The sequence below is a fragment of the Loxodonta africana genome, chromosome 18 (genome assembly GCF_030014295.1).
Source record: "Loxodonta africana isolate mLoxAfr1 chromosome 18, mLoxAfr1.hap2, whole genome shotgun sequence".
NCBI lineage: Eukaryota > Metazoa > Chordata > Mammalia > Proboscidea > Elephantidae > Loxodonta > Loxodonta africana.
Genome location: NC_087359.1, coordinates 82,098,346 through 82,114,387, shown reverse-complemented (window position 1 = coordinate 82,114,387; position 16,042 = coordinate 82,098,346). Strand labels below are relative to the sequence as shown.

General features: G+C 41.0%; 1 protein-coding gene across 15 annotated transcripts in view; it reads right to left on the bottom strand.

The window, feature by feature from the left end:
* NCOR1 (nuclear receptor corepressor 1) overlaps window positions 1-16,042 on the bottom strand; it is a 251,600-nt gene that overhangs the window by 11,252 nt on the left and 224,306 nt on the right. For 11 of the 15 annotated variants that reach the window (XR_010318467.1, XM_064271844.1, XM_064271852.1 and 8 more), the window contains 4 exons: window positions 12,301-12,443; window positions 5,533-5,586; window positions 4,281-4,493; window positions 1,355-1,537 (listed from right to left, as the gene is read on the bottom strand). Coding sequence is in view for 14 of the 15 variants with exons in the window: in XM_064271844.1 (XP_064127914.1) it covers window positions 1,355-1,537; window positions 4,281-4,493; window positions 5,533-5,586; window positions 12,301-12,443 (593 nt within the window). In the remaining variant the exon portion in view is untranslated. The remainder of the gene's footprint in view (window positions 1-1,354; window positions 1,538-4,280; window positions 4,494-5,532; window positions 5,587-12,300; window positions 12,444-16,042) is intronic. The other 4 variants (XM_064271846.1, XM_064271850.1, XM_064271851.1 and 1 more) reach the window with 4 other exon arrangements.

The window sequence follows — 16,042 nt, the reverse complement described above, 5'->3', positions numbered from 1 at the left end:
GTGACACCAAGAGCAGAATGAGCGTGAGGCGGAAGGGCTGGGTTCAGCACGTAGGTGCCAGCCAGGGATACGCGGCAGGCAGAACTGTCTGCTGGGTGGAAAACACCACTAAGCACATGGGCTGAGTGTTGCTGAGCTGAGAAGACAAAGTCCTGGGTTTATAGCATTTCACTATTTCCAAGGAGAACCTAAGTGGTGAACTGTTGTGTATTAAACTCTAATTGAAATATAATCTGTTTACACCAAGAATATCTTCACTCTTAAAGGGAATGGCAGGAGTGTAATTCTCAGGACAAGGGAGACAAACGCCCAGGAATGTCAGCAGGTTGAGGGCAGCCTGTTCTGCTGAAGCTTACTGGGAATATTCAGAAGTGAGTTACAGGAACCTAGCCACAGCACAGCTACCTACTGTCAACTTGTAGATTCTTTCACTGTCCCCCAAAGCCTCAAACAGCTTCAGAAATTTGTTGCTCTAGTGGCAGAAGATAAAAATATACGACATTCCATTCCATCAAGTAATTGATCTCATAAATAATGCCTTCCCTAAACACTGGTCTAGACTAGAGGTTTTCAAACTAGTGCACAACTAGTCTGCATGTGGCATGAGATTTTACAAAATACAAAGTATTAACTTGATAAGATAATCATAAAACTTATGTATGTTTTAGAAGGGGGGGCATATTTCAGTTTTTCCACTGATACATATATTTAACCCCTATTAAAAAGGATGGCTTAAAATAATTCTCAGAAGCCTTAAATCCACAGCAAATATTCTACAGTTTTATTTAAAAAATGAAGTCAATTCTGTTCTCTTATAAAACTACCATGATATAAAGCATTTACAAATAGACACAAATGGAAAACATTAATATCCTAGAATATTGGTTTTCGTTGGTTGGTTTGTAAGTGGTGAGCCTTCAGAGAGAGAACTGCTTTTTAAAAAAAAACTCGTGCCATTTCTGACTTTAATTTCTTAATGTTACCTTCAGAACCTTCTGAGAATGTTTCTATGACAGGCTAAAGGTAAAGCTGCCTTGAAGGCGGCACTTAACGTGGAGGTGCCGTTCATGAAAGAAACGAAGCTACAGCCTTGTTTTGCAGACAGCAGATGTTGTCCACCAGCATGCTGCAGAAGTAGGTTCTCAGCTCTACCTTTGTGCTAGTGAGATATAGCGTCCTTGAAAGGGTTGCCATTATGTGCGTTCATTTTCTGTGCTGGAAAGTGAAATCTACTAATGGTCAGTAATGGAGACAGAGCTTTCCAAACAAAGCTTCTGATCTTTTCAGTCATAATCAAGATACTGGTAGAAACTGCCTTAAGTCTCCGCTTCTGCCAGTGAAACAAGCGTCTCACCTGTTGAAGAGGGCCTGTCTTCCCAGGCCCACCCCGGCGTTTGCCGATGGTAGTCCCCTTCTGAATGCACAGAGGACACTGAAGAGGGCCGCTCGGTTCCCAGGTAGCCTTGCCCAGGGATAGGAGACTTAGATTTCCTGCTGTTTGACTTGCTGATCAGCTTTGGTTTGCAGACTCCTCCTCCTGAAAAAAAAAAGGTCAGTTATTAATTATTGATGTACAGTATTTAAATTTTCAACTTAAAAACCTATGGAAACACTGACAAGCGGTAACATGAAGCATCCAGATCTTAGTACCCAATGAAATAAAAAAAAGGAAGCCGAATTTTACTTGCAGCAACCGAAAAAAAAAGGGGGGGGGGGGTGGTGGCAACTTTATGCCATAAACTTAGAAATGTGGAAACCAAAGAACTGAATTTCTGGAGCATCAAGGCTTCCTTCCTAGCCTTGAAGCACAGAAGCTGTGCTAAGGAAATAAGCTAGCAAAAACCTTAGATCCTCACTCCTTCCCCCTGTTGTTGTTGTGCCACCTCACAGCAACCCTATAGGACACAGTAGAACTGCCCCATAGGGTTTCCTAGGCTGTAATCGTTACAGGAACAGATCGTTAGGTCTTTCTCCTGTGGAGCTACTGGTGGGTTTGAACTGCCAACCTTTATCAGCTAAGCGCTTAACCACTATGGGCTCCTACCTTAGCCCTAAACAAACAAACCCGAAACCTGCAGCTGTGGAGTTGATTCCAGCTCATAGCGACCCTAAAGGACAGAGTAGAACTGTCCCATAGGGCTTCCAAGGCTGTAAATCTCTATGGAAGAAGGCTGCCACATCTCTCGAGGAGCAGCTGGTGGCTTTGAACCACCAACTTTTTGGTTAGCAACCGAGTGCTTTAACTACGGCACCACCAGGGATCCTGCCTTACCCCTACCTTCCTCCAGATTTATAGGGAAACACACGGAGAACTGATACGCTACATAAAAAAAAAGTATGCCAAGGAAAAACAGCTGTATGGGGCAGAAGCCTTTCACGTCACTGCAGGACCTCAGCAGACCCCTGGCAGGTCTTGGTGGCCTTTCCATTTTTCAAGGCTCTGTTTAATTGGTGAACTCAGCAGAGGCTCCAGCGAGTGGGAAACATCACAAAGGTCTCAAAAGAGCAGAGCCTAGGTCACCAGCAAACTTTTTCCTCAGTCCTAGTAGAACAATTTGACCCTGCCCAGAAATCCTTCAGGATACGAAAAAAAGTGAATAGAAAGCAACTTCTAGCCCTCAAAGAAGCTGGAAAGAGAACAGATGAAAGTCCTTGATGATCAGGGAGAAAATACTAAAAAATGCAGAGGAGGGAAAGGTGCTTCATATGCTGAAGAAAAAGCTAGTCTACAAAAAAAGCTCAGTGAACAACCAAAAAGAGACAACTTAGGAAACAAGTGTAAAATCTATAAAAACCAGTTTCCATTGAGCTGATTTTGATTCAGGAGGACCCCATGGGTGTCAGAATTGAAGAGCTGTGCCCCATAAGGTTTTCATAACTGAGTTTTTGGAAGCAGACTGCCAGGCTTTTCTTCTGTGCTGCCTCAGAAAGGACTCAAACAGCCAACCTTCCGGTTAACAGCCAAGCATATTAACTGTTCAGGCTACCCAAGGACTCTTAGCAAAACTACAGCAATACAGAATAAATTAGAAACAGCAGGGAACAGAAGAGACAACTAAAAGGAATTACTAGTATAGAAGAAAGTTTTGAGATAATCACAGGAAAACCAATGGAAAAAGATCAAGATGACTAATTAGAAGATAAGATGCACAAAGACTATCAGCAAAAAGATAACTGGCGTTTCTGAAATGGAGCCCAGCAAAGAAAAATAATTCAGAAGAACATTTAATAGAACATTTCCCAAGGGTGGGAATCAGCCTGCAGATGCCAAGGCCCTACTCTGTCAGGAAGATGTGACACAGAATGGTCACATCGGCACATTCTGACGGTTGATTATTTAAACTGAGAGAGAAAGGATTCTTCAGGCAGATAAGGCAGTCACCCACACAAAAGGGAAGAAAACCCTGGCCTTATTTCTTGTACAGTGATGGATGCCAGAAAAAAAGGAATTGTGTCTACAGGACGATCTGAGAAAAGCTAGGTCAGGCTGTCACTGCCCATACACATAAAGGCAACAAGACATTCTCAAACGTGGAAGAACTCTGGAAAACAGCCCCCTTTGTGAAAAACTGCAGTATGAAAACCTTACCAAGAATCCATGGAGAGAAGTACACCTTATAATAAACCAAAAAAAAAAAAAAAACCCAGTGCCATCAAGTCGATTTCGACTCATAGCAACCCTGTAGGACAGAGTAGAACTGCCCCATAGAGTTTCCAAGGAGCGCCTGACGGATTCGAACTGCCGACCCTCTGGTTAGCAGCTGTAGCACTTAACCACTATGCCACCAGGATTTCCACACCTTAGAACAGAGATGCCAAAACACGACGACTGTGCAACCAGGATAATTGTAATTGCATAACAAGTCACCAATATTATAACCTTAGAGTACACCTGTATGCACACACCTATATTTAAGTCAATAAAAACTGGAAGGCGGCAGCACAAAGGGGAAGACAGTATTCGTCTTTCAGAGCAAGATGTCAATCGATTTTGTCTCAATGTGAGTTAAGAAAAACTTCAATCTCTTCAATCTTTTTCTTAACCATAGTGAAATCTTTTGCCTGAAGATAAAAAGGAAAATAAACCAAAACTGAAATATCTTAAGCACTAGAGACAACTAGTTCTCAAAAGGTTAAATTTTTTTTTAGAAAGAGTAACTAAAACCCTCAGAGGTGACTGAGCACACCTAAAGGCAAAATCTCTCTGAATCAGAACTTGGGAAATAAATTGGCTTTTTCTTGGGAAAAGCAGCAGAAAGGTACAAAAGAGAAAACTGTACCTGAATTTGGTGATGGGTCCCTTTCCTCTCTGCGTGTCTCTCCACTGGGTACAACTGCAGTGTTAGCACTACCAGGCACAGGCTGGGACATGACAATTCCGTGATCATCCACTTTGTTATCAAAGCTGCCCATGAGAGCCTTCCTGATAATGTCTTCTAGACCGAGATTACCAGCAGGGTCAGCAAAAGAATGACCTCTAGAGGTTACTGAACCTGAAAAAACAACCAAAAGCATTTTCTGCTTGTTTCTCTGGAAACAGAAACGGACAGACTTACATAGAGCCCTTCAGCCCACTTGAAGCACTACCTAGTTAAGTAGCCTAAATCACCAGTGGGAGCCAAACAGAGGCCGTCTGAATACACAAATAATAACTCAAGGAAGCGAATCAATCATCCACTTGTGTTAAAGCTACTCAATTACGTTTTCTTTTTCAGTTCCCCAGTTCCTACACTGTTCTTTAATGGTTTTGATTCTGTTTGTTCATTTATTTGTTCAACAAATATTTATTGAATCTCAATTCATTTCTTATTGCTGACTACTTCCTCCCTTACTAGGTTATAAGCTTTTTAAAGACAGAGGTAATACTTCATTCATCTTTGTGTATTAGAACAGTTCCCTGTTAAGAAGTCAGCACTCAATATATATCTGTGGGATGACCACTACTGTACCCATTTCATGTGGACATATCTGTGGGATGCCCGCAACTATACCAATTTCATATTGACATATCTGTGGGATGACCACTGCTGTACCCACTTCATATGGACATATCTGTGGGATGACCACTGCTGTACCCACTTCATATGGACATATCTGTGGGATGACCACTGCTGTACCCATTTCATATGGACATATCTGTGGGATGACCACTGCTGTACCCATTTCATATGGACATATCTGTGGGATGACCACTGCTGTACCCATTTCATATGGACATATCTGTGGGATGACCACTGCTGTACCCATTTCATATGGACATATCTGTGGGATGACCGCTGCTGTACCCATTTCATATGGACATATCTGTGGGATGACCGCTGCTGTACCCATTTCATATGGACATATCTGTGGGATGACCGCTGCTGTACCCATTTCATATGGACATATCTGTGGGATGACCGCTGCTGTACCCATTTCATATGGACATATCTGTGGGATGACCGCTACTGTACCCATTTCTTACTGACATATCTGTTGGATGACTGCTACTGTACCCATTTCCTATCGACAAAAATGCATTATGAATCTCACCTGAGGCGGTGACTGCTGGCAAATTAAAGATCTCAGTTCCTGGCTGAGCAGCTGCTGTATTTAAACAAATACTTGAGTTAATTGCAATGTGATAATCATATACACCAAAATAGATAAAGTCTCAAAAAGAAAAAATCCTACAATAAAATCAACCTTTTTACTCTCCATGATTTAAACCTTTATTTTTCATCCCTTAGTAAAGATAAAATGGAAGCCGCAGTAATTAAAATGGGTTGGTACTGGTTCAGTGACAGACACACAGACCAATGGAACAGAACTGAGAGCCTGGAAGTACATCCATCCATGGGCAGCTGATGTCTTCTTATAAATGTCTGACAGGGGGCCAAAGTCTATTCAGTGGGGAAGAAACAGGATCTTTAACAAATGGAGTTGGCAAAGCTGGACGTCCATTTGAGAAAAATGAAACAGGATCCATCCTTCACACTATACCTAAAAACTCAAAATGGATCACAGACCTAAATGCTAAAAATATAATGTCCCTGGAAGATAACAGGACAAAACTGAAACCTAAATTTTTTCAGAAATAGATTATCAAACACAACTACAAATGCACAAACGAGAAGGCAAATTAGATAACTGGGACCTCCTAAAAATTAAATACTTACGCTCATCAAAAGACTTTATCAAGAGTAAAAAGAGAACCTACAGACTGGGAAAAAAATCATACAGAAAACTTCAACAACTCAATGGCAAAACGATATGCAATTGAAAAGTGGGAAAAGGACATGGACAGTCCACCAAAGAGGGCACTCAAGCAGCCAACAAAAAGTGGGAAAAGGACATGAACAGACAGTTCACCAAAGAGGGTGCTCAAGCAGCCAACAAACACGTGAGAAGATGTTCATGATCATCAGAGTCCAAACTCCAACGAGAGACCGTCTGGCCCCTGCAAAGATGGCGCTGACCAAAACCAGAAAACAAAAGCTGGGAAGGCTGTGGGGAGATGGGAACACTTACCCACTGCTGGTAGGACTGCAAAATGGTATAGCCGCTAAGGACAGTGGTATGGTGCCTCCTCAAAAAGGTAAAGTTATCTTATGCTCCAGCAATCCCACTCCTAGGTGTATATACACTAGAGATTTAATAGCAGTGTCACAGATAGACACATCACACTCATGTTCCTTGTGGCATTATTCACAATAGCAAAAAGATGGCAACGACCTAAGAGCCCAACAGCAGATGAATGGATTAAGAAAATGTGGTAATACATACAATGGGATACAAGCAACAGTAAGGAATAATGATGAGTTCTCAAAATATAATGTGGAGGACGTTACGCTGAGTAAGATCAATCAGAAAAGGATAAATACTGTATGATTGCACTTTTATAAGAAACCAAGAACAGGTATACATACAGAAAACAACATTCACTCCCAGTTACCAGGGATGGGAGGGAGAAGATGGGGAATAACACCCTAACTCTCTAGATAGTAGACACTGGTTATTTTGGTGATGGGAAAAGCAATACCACATGTAGATGAAGTATGGACAATATGACCAAAGTAAATGATGACACTAAGAAGTATACAATAAGGGACGTTTTTGGTAAATGCTGTAACATACACAATTTTGTAACAACGGCAATAACAACCAAAAAATATGGGTATGGTCACCCAGGTATATATGTATGCATATATGCATGTACATACATGGGCACGTACAGGCATATCCGGAGGCATACATACATACACGTGTGTGCTGCATATATATTCACGTACATAATAAAGCACAAGGGGGCACAGTTACAGACTTCCCAGGCATAACCAAATACTTCATGGGATTTGTTTACTAGATTGGAAGGCTTAGGACCATAGTCTTGTGGGACAACTTCCTCAACTGGCATGAAATAGTTGACAAACTTTATGTTCTACACCCTATTTTGGTGAGTGGTGTCTGGGGTCTTAAAAGCTTGTGAGCAGCCATCTAAGATACAACTGCTGATCTATATTCAACTGGAGCAAAAGAGAAAGAAGGAAACCAAAGACTCAAAGAAGAAACTAGTCTAAAAAAAGGCCAGACTTACTGAACTAGTAGAGACTAGAGGAACTCCTGAGACTATCGCACTGAGATACCCTTTACACTTTGCACTGAAACCACACCCGGAGGTCACCCTTCGGTTAGTAAAAGACAGGCTCATAAAATAAAGATGAGAAGGTAAGGGGGTGGGGCAGGGAAGCTAGATCAATGAAAATGGAACAACCAGAATGGAAACAGTGAGAATGTTGACACGTAATGAAAAATGTAACCAATGTCATTGAACTGTATGTATGTATAGAAACTGTTAAATGGGAACTTGCTGTGTAAACTTTCACCAAAAAATAGTATTATAGTTAAAAACAATGAACTGAGATAGGGAAATCAAAGCAGCAGTGCTATAACCCAAAGGAAGAGAAGAAACTTTGCCCAGCTGGAGAGACACAAACAGAAACGCCTGCCTGCAGAGCAGGAGTCCAGGCTTGCTAGAGAAGAGGTCTGGGTTCACTTCTGCCAGTGTGAGCGGGTTTGAGACAACCTGAGGTTATCCAGGGAAAGACACCATATGACTGGTTACTCCTCAACAAACAGTATGAAAGTTGTGAACTGGAAGCTCTTCTAGAGTTCCAGGGTATTCCCTGGATGAGACCTAGACTCTGTTGATTCTTTTTCATTCCTGCTAACTGTGCAATTTGGAATTCTTATTCAACAACAACAGCAGAAGACCTGAACTACCCATAAGGCACTGTGCCACAAACGGAATGAGAAGCCATTCCCAGAGACCACCTTTCAGCCAAACAATAGACAGCTCATAAATAAACAATAACACCAGAGAGGAGTGTGCCCCTTTACAACAGTCAATTATATGACATCATAAGGACAATACTTGCCCAAATGCAAAATGAGATGGCTTCGGAAGGGACAGAAAAACCAGACGAAAAGAAACTGGAAACCTAGGACGGTAATGAGGGGAGGGCAGGCACACCGTGGGAAATGAAACCAGTATCACAGAACACTTTACATAAGAACTGTCAAATGGGAGACTAATTTGCTCTGTAAACTTCACCTAGCGCAGAATTTAAAAAAGAAGAAGAAATGGAAGGAGTTTGGGGACAGAGATGGTGTTTTCATTGCTTTTTCCAACTGGATGCTGAGAATTTGAAAGAGAAACAAGAATACAGGCAGTAAATGGGTGGCAAAAAGACTAGCTTTTTTTTGATCAAGGAGGCAGGCTGTATGCAAACAAGACAAGAGAAGAAAATTCTCCAGAAGAAAAATAAAACAGTGACTATAGATGACAGTCGCCTCACTTACGGGCCAGATAACACTCACGGTAAATTAACTGAACCTGAAGTAACACAGGGTGATAAATACAAGGTTGTAGTTATCACAGAAGGAGCCCTGGTGGTGCAGTGGTTAAGCGTTTGGCTACTAACCAAAAGGCTGATGGTTTGAACCCACCAGCTGCTCCATGGGACAATGATGTAGCAGTCTGCTTCCATAAAGATTACAGCCTTGCAAACTCTATGGGGCAGTTCTAATCTGTCCTCTAGGGGCACTGTGACTCAACAGCAACGGGCTTGGTTTTTTAGTTACCAGAAAAGCTTGTGGAATAAGACTCTTTCATTTTACAAATATTTATTGAGCAATCAATTATTCAGTTGAATAATTTTTAATGATCAGAAATTGTCAGATGAAGGCAATTCCATACAGTTCACCCAAAGACAAGAGTTTGATGCTATACTAAAATGCATCCCTTCCCTCAGTCATGGAGCTTACTGTACCCTGAGGCTGTCCTGATCACAATCACTGCTGTAGCTCAGTAAAAATGCAAGCTCCTAGATTCCTGGGGTCCTATACTGCAGTAACAAGACCCAGGCGACCGTGATGCGTATTACACACTTTGAGGACCCTTGGTTTAAAGCAGATGGCAAACTAACAGGTGTAACAACGTGGTAGTTCTTCAGGAACGTGGGGAAGGGAGGTGATTCCCTGAGAAGATGTGAAGAATGAGGGAGAGTGAGGACTGCCAAGAAAGTGAACACTGGAGCTACTTCCTGAGGAACAGAATTTTTTTGTAGGGAGGTGGAATGTGAGTTCTATTTTAGATATTTAATTGTCAGTGAGATATTCAAGGAGAAATGAGGCCTACAAAGTAGAGTACATGCGTAGCGCTCAGGAGAAAATGCTCAACTCCAGAGAAAGGTTTTCCGCATAAAGGTGACAGTGTAAACCCCTCAAAGAGATAAGCTGACTCAGAGATCACAGTGAAAGAAAGAAAAGGGCTGAGACGGAGTCTACAGAAAGCCAGCATTCGAGAGCCAGGCAAAGCAAGACTGAGCTTTTAAGAAGACAGAAGAAATGACTAAAGATTGAGGGGGAAAAAAGGAGAAAGTAGTACCTGAAAGCCAAGAGAAGAGAGCATTTCTGGAACAGGGAAGTAGTTCATTAATGTCAAAGGCTGCAAAGAGATCAAATAATGTTTTAAAGCATTAGGTTTCCCAAAGAATGAAGTACTTGGTGTCTTTTGTAGGAACACTGAGTTGGGAGATGTTCAGCTGCAGTGAAGCTGTATGGTTTCTGATGGGCGGGACAGGATGAGCCCACTGGTTCCTTAATATGGATTAGGCTTTCCACAGTCAAAAAGAATTCTTGCAATAAAAAAAAAAAAAAAAAAATCTCAGACCAAAGCTATGTTGTTAGTACTTGCCTTAAGACCTTAATAAGTTTTATCTTTGTTAAAGTTAGGTACTTGTTTCCTCAGACACTTCCTGAGTAGAGACCATCTGTCATAGTGAAAGCACCCAGCATACTACCCTGCTCAATAAATGACTGTTTTAACAATGACGCTGTTAACCTGAGGTGAGAAGAACAGTTCAACTTACTGACAGGCATTTTCCTGTCAAGGATTTTCTTCTCACTAAATGAGCAAAACAAAGACTAGAGGAAAAAAGATAGAGGAGATGACCAGAAACCACACAAAGGTGAAACAGTTCTTAATTGCTTGTTATAAAATCTGTACGCCCCTATGCTTTGAAATTCACCTCAGGGTTCTGAGAGAATCTGAAAATGAGAACACTGTATTTTTGTTGGAAACATTTGAGGACCTGTAAATAACAGATAAAACAGCTGGAGAGTAGACACAGAAAAATACAATAAATAATAAAAAAGAAGGGATATCTGTAAGCTTGATAGCAATTGTGGTCAGCATTCTAAAATATTTACCTTTTTAGGTGGTTTGTTGTCACTTATGAAGAGAATCTAGTTAATTAGGAGCTAGGACAAGTTCATGAACAGCAAGCAACACTGAAGTCATCCTTTTTGTCTTTGATTTTTTCAGAATTTATTAATCACAAAGTGTCACAGGCCTAACCACATGTCCTCTGGCACTAACAGTTCTTACTCAGCCCACAACTTTACTTCATTTGACAGGGTCAGGAGACAGATATAAAGCAGATTATGGTATGCCCAGATTTCAGGAAGGCATCTAACAAAGTCCCTCCGTTATTACTGGACATACCTGAGGAAAAGACGGATATGGATAAATACACCCAGGGGAAGTATAAGTAAGTGTACTGAGTAACAGTAAGAGGAAGGTTCTGATTAACACATGCACACCGACCCAAAGGAAAGTTTCCAATGCCATGGAGCTTTATCCTCGTGAATGTTTACTAGTGATCTGACTAACGATGCTATCAGTACAGTGCTGTTAGAAGCACAGTCTCCAGGTGGAATACCTGGGTGTGAACACCAACGCCATTACTGAGTAGTTATAGAGCCTAGGCCAGTTATTAAACACCTCTTCGTCTCCATTTTTTCATTTACTAATTGGAGATAACATGTGGCCTGTTTTGAGGATTAAAGAAATTTATATATGCATATGTACTCAGAATAAAGCCCGGCACACAGCAGGTTCTACATACATATTTGCTATTACTATTTTTATTGATGTTATTAATTTTTTTAGAAGGTGGTCTTAATCAGATTTGAAGATGAATGCTGAACTGAGATCTAGATAAATGCTGGAGGTAGGCAAGTAGGTGGAACGGAACAAGCACAGACTGCCTGGTCCTATTACTTGGATCTACTAAATGCCAAGATTCGGTAAGGGAGAAGTGTGTAGGAATGGAGATCCTAAAAGAGCACGACATCTGTGTTCTTACTAAGTGCAGTGTAACTTCACAGTGTCATGTGGCGGCCACAAAAGCTACCTTCCCGATGAACTTAGGATGGGGAAGTGATCATACCACACTACTCTATTTGTATTACTCAGAACTACTACAGGCGAAACGAAATAAAATGATTTTAGTGTAGAGCACTGAGGTGGAAGGGGTACTCAGAACCAAGCCCTGTGATAAATGATGAAACTAGGGATGTCTACAGAGACAAGACGGCTTGTGAAGGACATGACTGTCTTTTCAGATATCTGAAGAGATGTCATGTAGATGAAGAAAAAGAATGGCTTTAAAATAACCCAAATGGATAAGATTAACACCAATGGGTTAAAACTACAAAGAGCTAATCCCATCCCACATATGAAAAAAACCTGGCATTTTCCAAAGATAAAATGGACAGCTTCAGAAGTGGGACGTTCCAGCTCCCTGAGGAATCTTCACGAAACTAGCAGACATTTAAAGAAGGAACTTCACGATCAGTTGTGGCTGGATAAATGCCCTGTGCCTCCAAACTCAAGGACTACAGAAGAGGCAGCACTGCAGGCTCATTACTAAAAGGCACGTTTAATTTGGGGTTCATGAAAGAAATCCCACTTACCCATATCAGAGTCACCTCCACCAGAGGAGTTCAACTTACGAAAAATTTCCTGCTTCTTTGATTTAACCATGGGTGAAGTGTTTTCAAGCTTGGTGAAGAACGACGGCAAGTAGCTTATACTTGCTGGCGAGCGGGAATCATTCCTGTTGGGAACACAGTTATGTCTATTATCATCATGTACTCATAACCTTGGGGACATTTCTGTCAATGATAATAAAACCCATACAGTACTTGGAAAACTACTGCTTCCCTATACTGTGTGTGTTGTTACAACCCTAAAAAAAATATGTAACCATAAACCAAAAACTAAATCACAAAATTAGGGCTGGGAATAGAAATAACCTTGAATAGGAATTTTTAACAAGGAATGAACAAGCAGTAAATGAGTATTAATGGTAAAACCCGAAAACAACTTACTATGATGCTCTCTGCTTAACAACATAAAACACTGATGTATTTATGGTTACCATGTGAACCAGGAACTGTCTGACTAGCAGAATGATTTTGAATGCCAGTAATAAGCTATCAACAGCTGGACTTGACCAGAACAGCTGGAACAGATAAAAAAAAAACTGCCTTTTAGGATCATTTCCAGCCTCCAAACAGATGAGCAAGTTTACTATAAAGGGCTTCATATTTGATTGGCAGCTTTCTACACTAACACATTTTTTAAAATAATTTTTATTGTGCTTTAAGTGAAAGTTTACAAATCAAGTCAGTCTCTCACATAAAAACTTATACACCTTGCTACACACTCCCAGTTATTCTCTCCCTCCACTCTCTCTTTTCGTGTCCTTTTCGCCAGCTTCTAACCAGCTCTACCCTCTCATCTCCCCTCCAGGCAGGAGATGCCAACATAGTCTCAAGTGTCCACCTGATCCAAGAAGCTTACTCCTGACCATCATCCCTCTCCAACCCATTGTCCAGTCCAATCCATGTCTGAAGAGTTGGCTTCGGGAATGGTTCCTGTTCTGGGCCAACAGAAGGTCTGGGGGCCATGACAACCGGGGTCCTTCCAGTCTCAGTCAAGCCATTAAATCTGGTCTTTTTATGAGAATTGGGGGTCTGCATCCCACTATTCTCCGGCTCCCTCAGGGGTTCTCTGTTGTGTTCTCTGTCAGGGCAGTCATCGGTTGTAGCCGGGCATCATCTAGTTCTTCTGGTCTCAAGATGATGTAAGTCTCTGGTTCATGTGGCCCTTTCTGTCTCTTGGGCTCGTAATTACCTTGTGTCCTTGGTGTTCTTCATTCTCCTTTGATCCAGGTGGGTTGAGACCAATTGATGCATCTTAGATGGCTGCTTGCTAGCATTTAAGACCCCAGACGCCACTTTTCAAAGTGGGACGCAGAATGTTTTCTTAATAGATTTTACTACGCCAATCGACTTAGATGTCCCCTGAAATCATGGTCCCCAAACCCCTGCTCCTGCAATACTGGCCTTCGAAGCATTCAGTTTATTCAGGAAGCTTCTTTGCTTTTGGTTTAGTCCAGTTGTGCTGACCTCCCCTGTGCTGTGTGTTGTCTTTCCCTTCACCTAAAGTAGTTCTTATCTACCAACTAATTAGTGAATACCCCTCTCCCACCGACCCTCCCTCCCTCCCCTTGTAACCACAAAAGAATGTTTTCTTCTCAGTTTAAACTATTTCTCAAGTTCTTATACTAGTGGTCTTATACAATATTTGTCCTTTTGCAACTGATTTCACTCAGCGTAATGCCTTCCAGGTTCCTCCATGTTATGAAATGTTCACAGATTCCTCACTGTTCTTTATCGATATGTACTATTCCACTGTGTGACTATACCATAATTTATTTATCCATCCATCCATTGATGGGAACCTTGGTTGCTTCCCTTTTTGCTATTGTAAACAGTGCTGCAGTAAACATGGGTGTGCATATATCTGTTTGTGTAAAGGCTTTTATTTCTCTAGGATATATTCCAAGGAGTGCGATTGTTGGATCGTATAGTAGTTCTATTTCTAGCTTTTTAGGGAAGCGCCAAATGGATTTCCAAAGTGGTTGTACCATTTTACATTCCCACCAGCAGTGTATAAGTGTTCCAATCTCTCCACAGCCTCTCCAGCATTTATTCGCGCTTTTTGGATTAATGCCAGCCTTGTTGGAGTGAGATGAAATCTCATTGTAGTTTTGATCTGCATTTCTCTAATGGCTAATGATCGTGAACATTTCCTCATGTATCTGTTAGCTACCTGAATGTCTTCTTGAGTGAAGTGTCTATTCTTATCTTTTGCCCATTTTTAAATAGGGTTATTTGTCTTTTTGTAGTTGAATTTTTGCAGTTTCATGTAGATTTTAGAGATCAGATGCTGATTGGAAATGTCAGAGCTAAAAACTTTTTCCCAGTCTGTAGGTAGTCTTTTTATTCTTTTGGTGAAGTCTTTGGATGAGCATAGGTGTTTGATTTTTAGGAGCTCCCAGTTATCTAGATTTTCTTCTGCATTCTTAATGTTTTGGATACTGTTTATGCCATGTATTAGGGCTCCTAATGTTGTCCCTATTTTTTCTTCCATGATCTTTATCATTTTAGATTTTATATTTAGGTCTTTGATTCATTTTGAGCTCGTTTTTGTGCATGGAGTGAGGTATGGGTCTTGTTTCATTTTTTTGCAGACGGATATCCAGTTATGCCAGCACCATTTGTTAAAAAGACTCTATTTCCCCCATTTAACTGTTTTGGGGCCTTTGTCAAATATCAGCTGCTCATATGTGGATGGACTTATGTCTGGATTCTCAATTCTGTTCCATTGGTCCATGTATCTGTTGTTGTACCAGTACCAGGCTGTTTTGACTACTGTGGCTGTATAACAGGTTCTAAAATCAGATAAAGTAAGGCCTCCCACTTTGTTCTTCTTTTTCAGTAATGCCTTATTTATCCAGGGCCTCTTTCCCTTCCACATGAAGCTGGTGATTTCTTTCTCCATCTCATTAAAGAATGTCCTTGGGATTTGCATTGGAATTGCATTAAATGTATAGATCGCTTTTGGTAGAACAGACATTTTTATAATATTAAGTCTTCTTATCCATGAGCATCTCATAGCTCATGGGTAGGATCGCTATGAGTCTGAATTGACTCGACAGCAGTGGGTTTGGTTTTCTTTTTTAATTCATGAGCAAGGTATGTTCTTCCACTTATGTAAGTCTCTTTTGGTTTCTTGCAGAAGTGTACCGTAGTTTTCTTTGTATGTCTTTTACATCTCTGGTAAGATTTATTCCTAAGTATTTCATCTTCTTGGGGGCTACTGTAAATGTCATTGATTTGGTGATTTCCTCTTCAATGTTCATTTTGTTGGTGTGGAGGAATCCAACTGATTTTTATATATTTATCTTGTATCCTGATACTCTGCTGAACTCCTCTATTAGTTTCAGTAGTTTTCTGGAGGATGCCTTAGGGTTTTCTGTTCTACACTAACAGATTTTTAAAGACATGTTTTCCCTAGTAACTAAGGCCCACTAGAACCTCACTAGAGCCAGAGGTGGTAACAGAGAAGATATGGAGGGCAGTTGGTAAAGCCAGTCTGGCCATGTGGATTCATTCACTCAAACATGAGAGAGAGCACCTACTATATGCCAAGAAAGATGAATAAGGTGATAGAAAAAAAGATGAAGACACAGTCCCTGTGTTCACACATCTCACAAACTTAAGGGAAGACATGTAAATGAACAACTAAATTTAACATCGTTGCTCTCTAAAAATGGGTTTTCTTCCTCATTTCATTGAAAGGTCC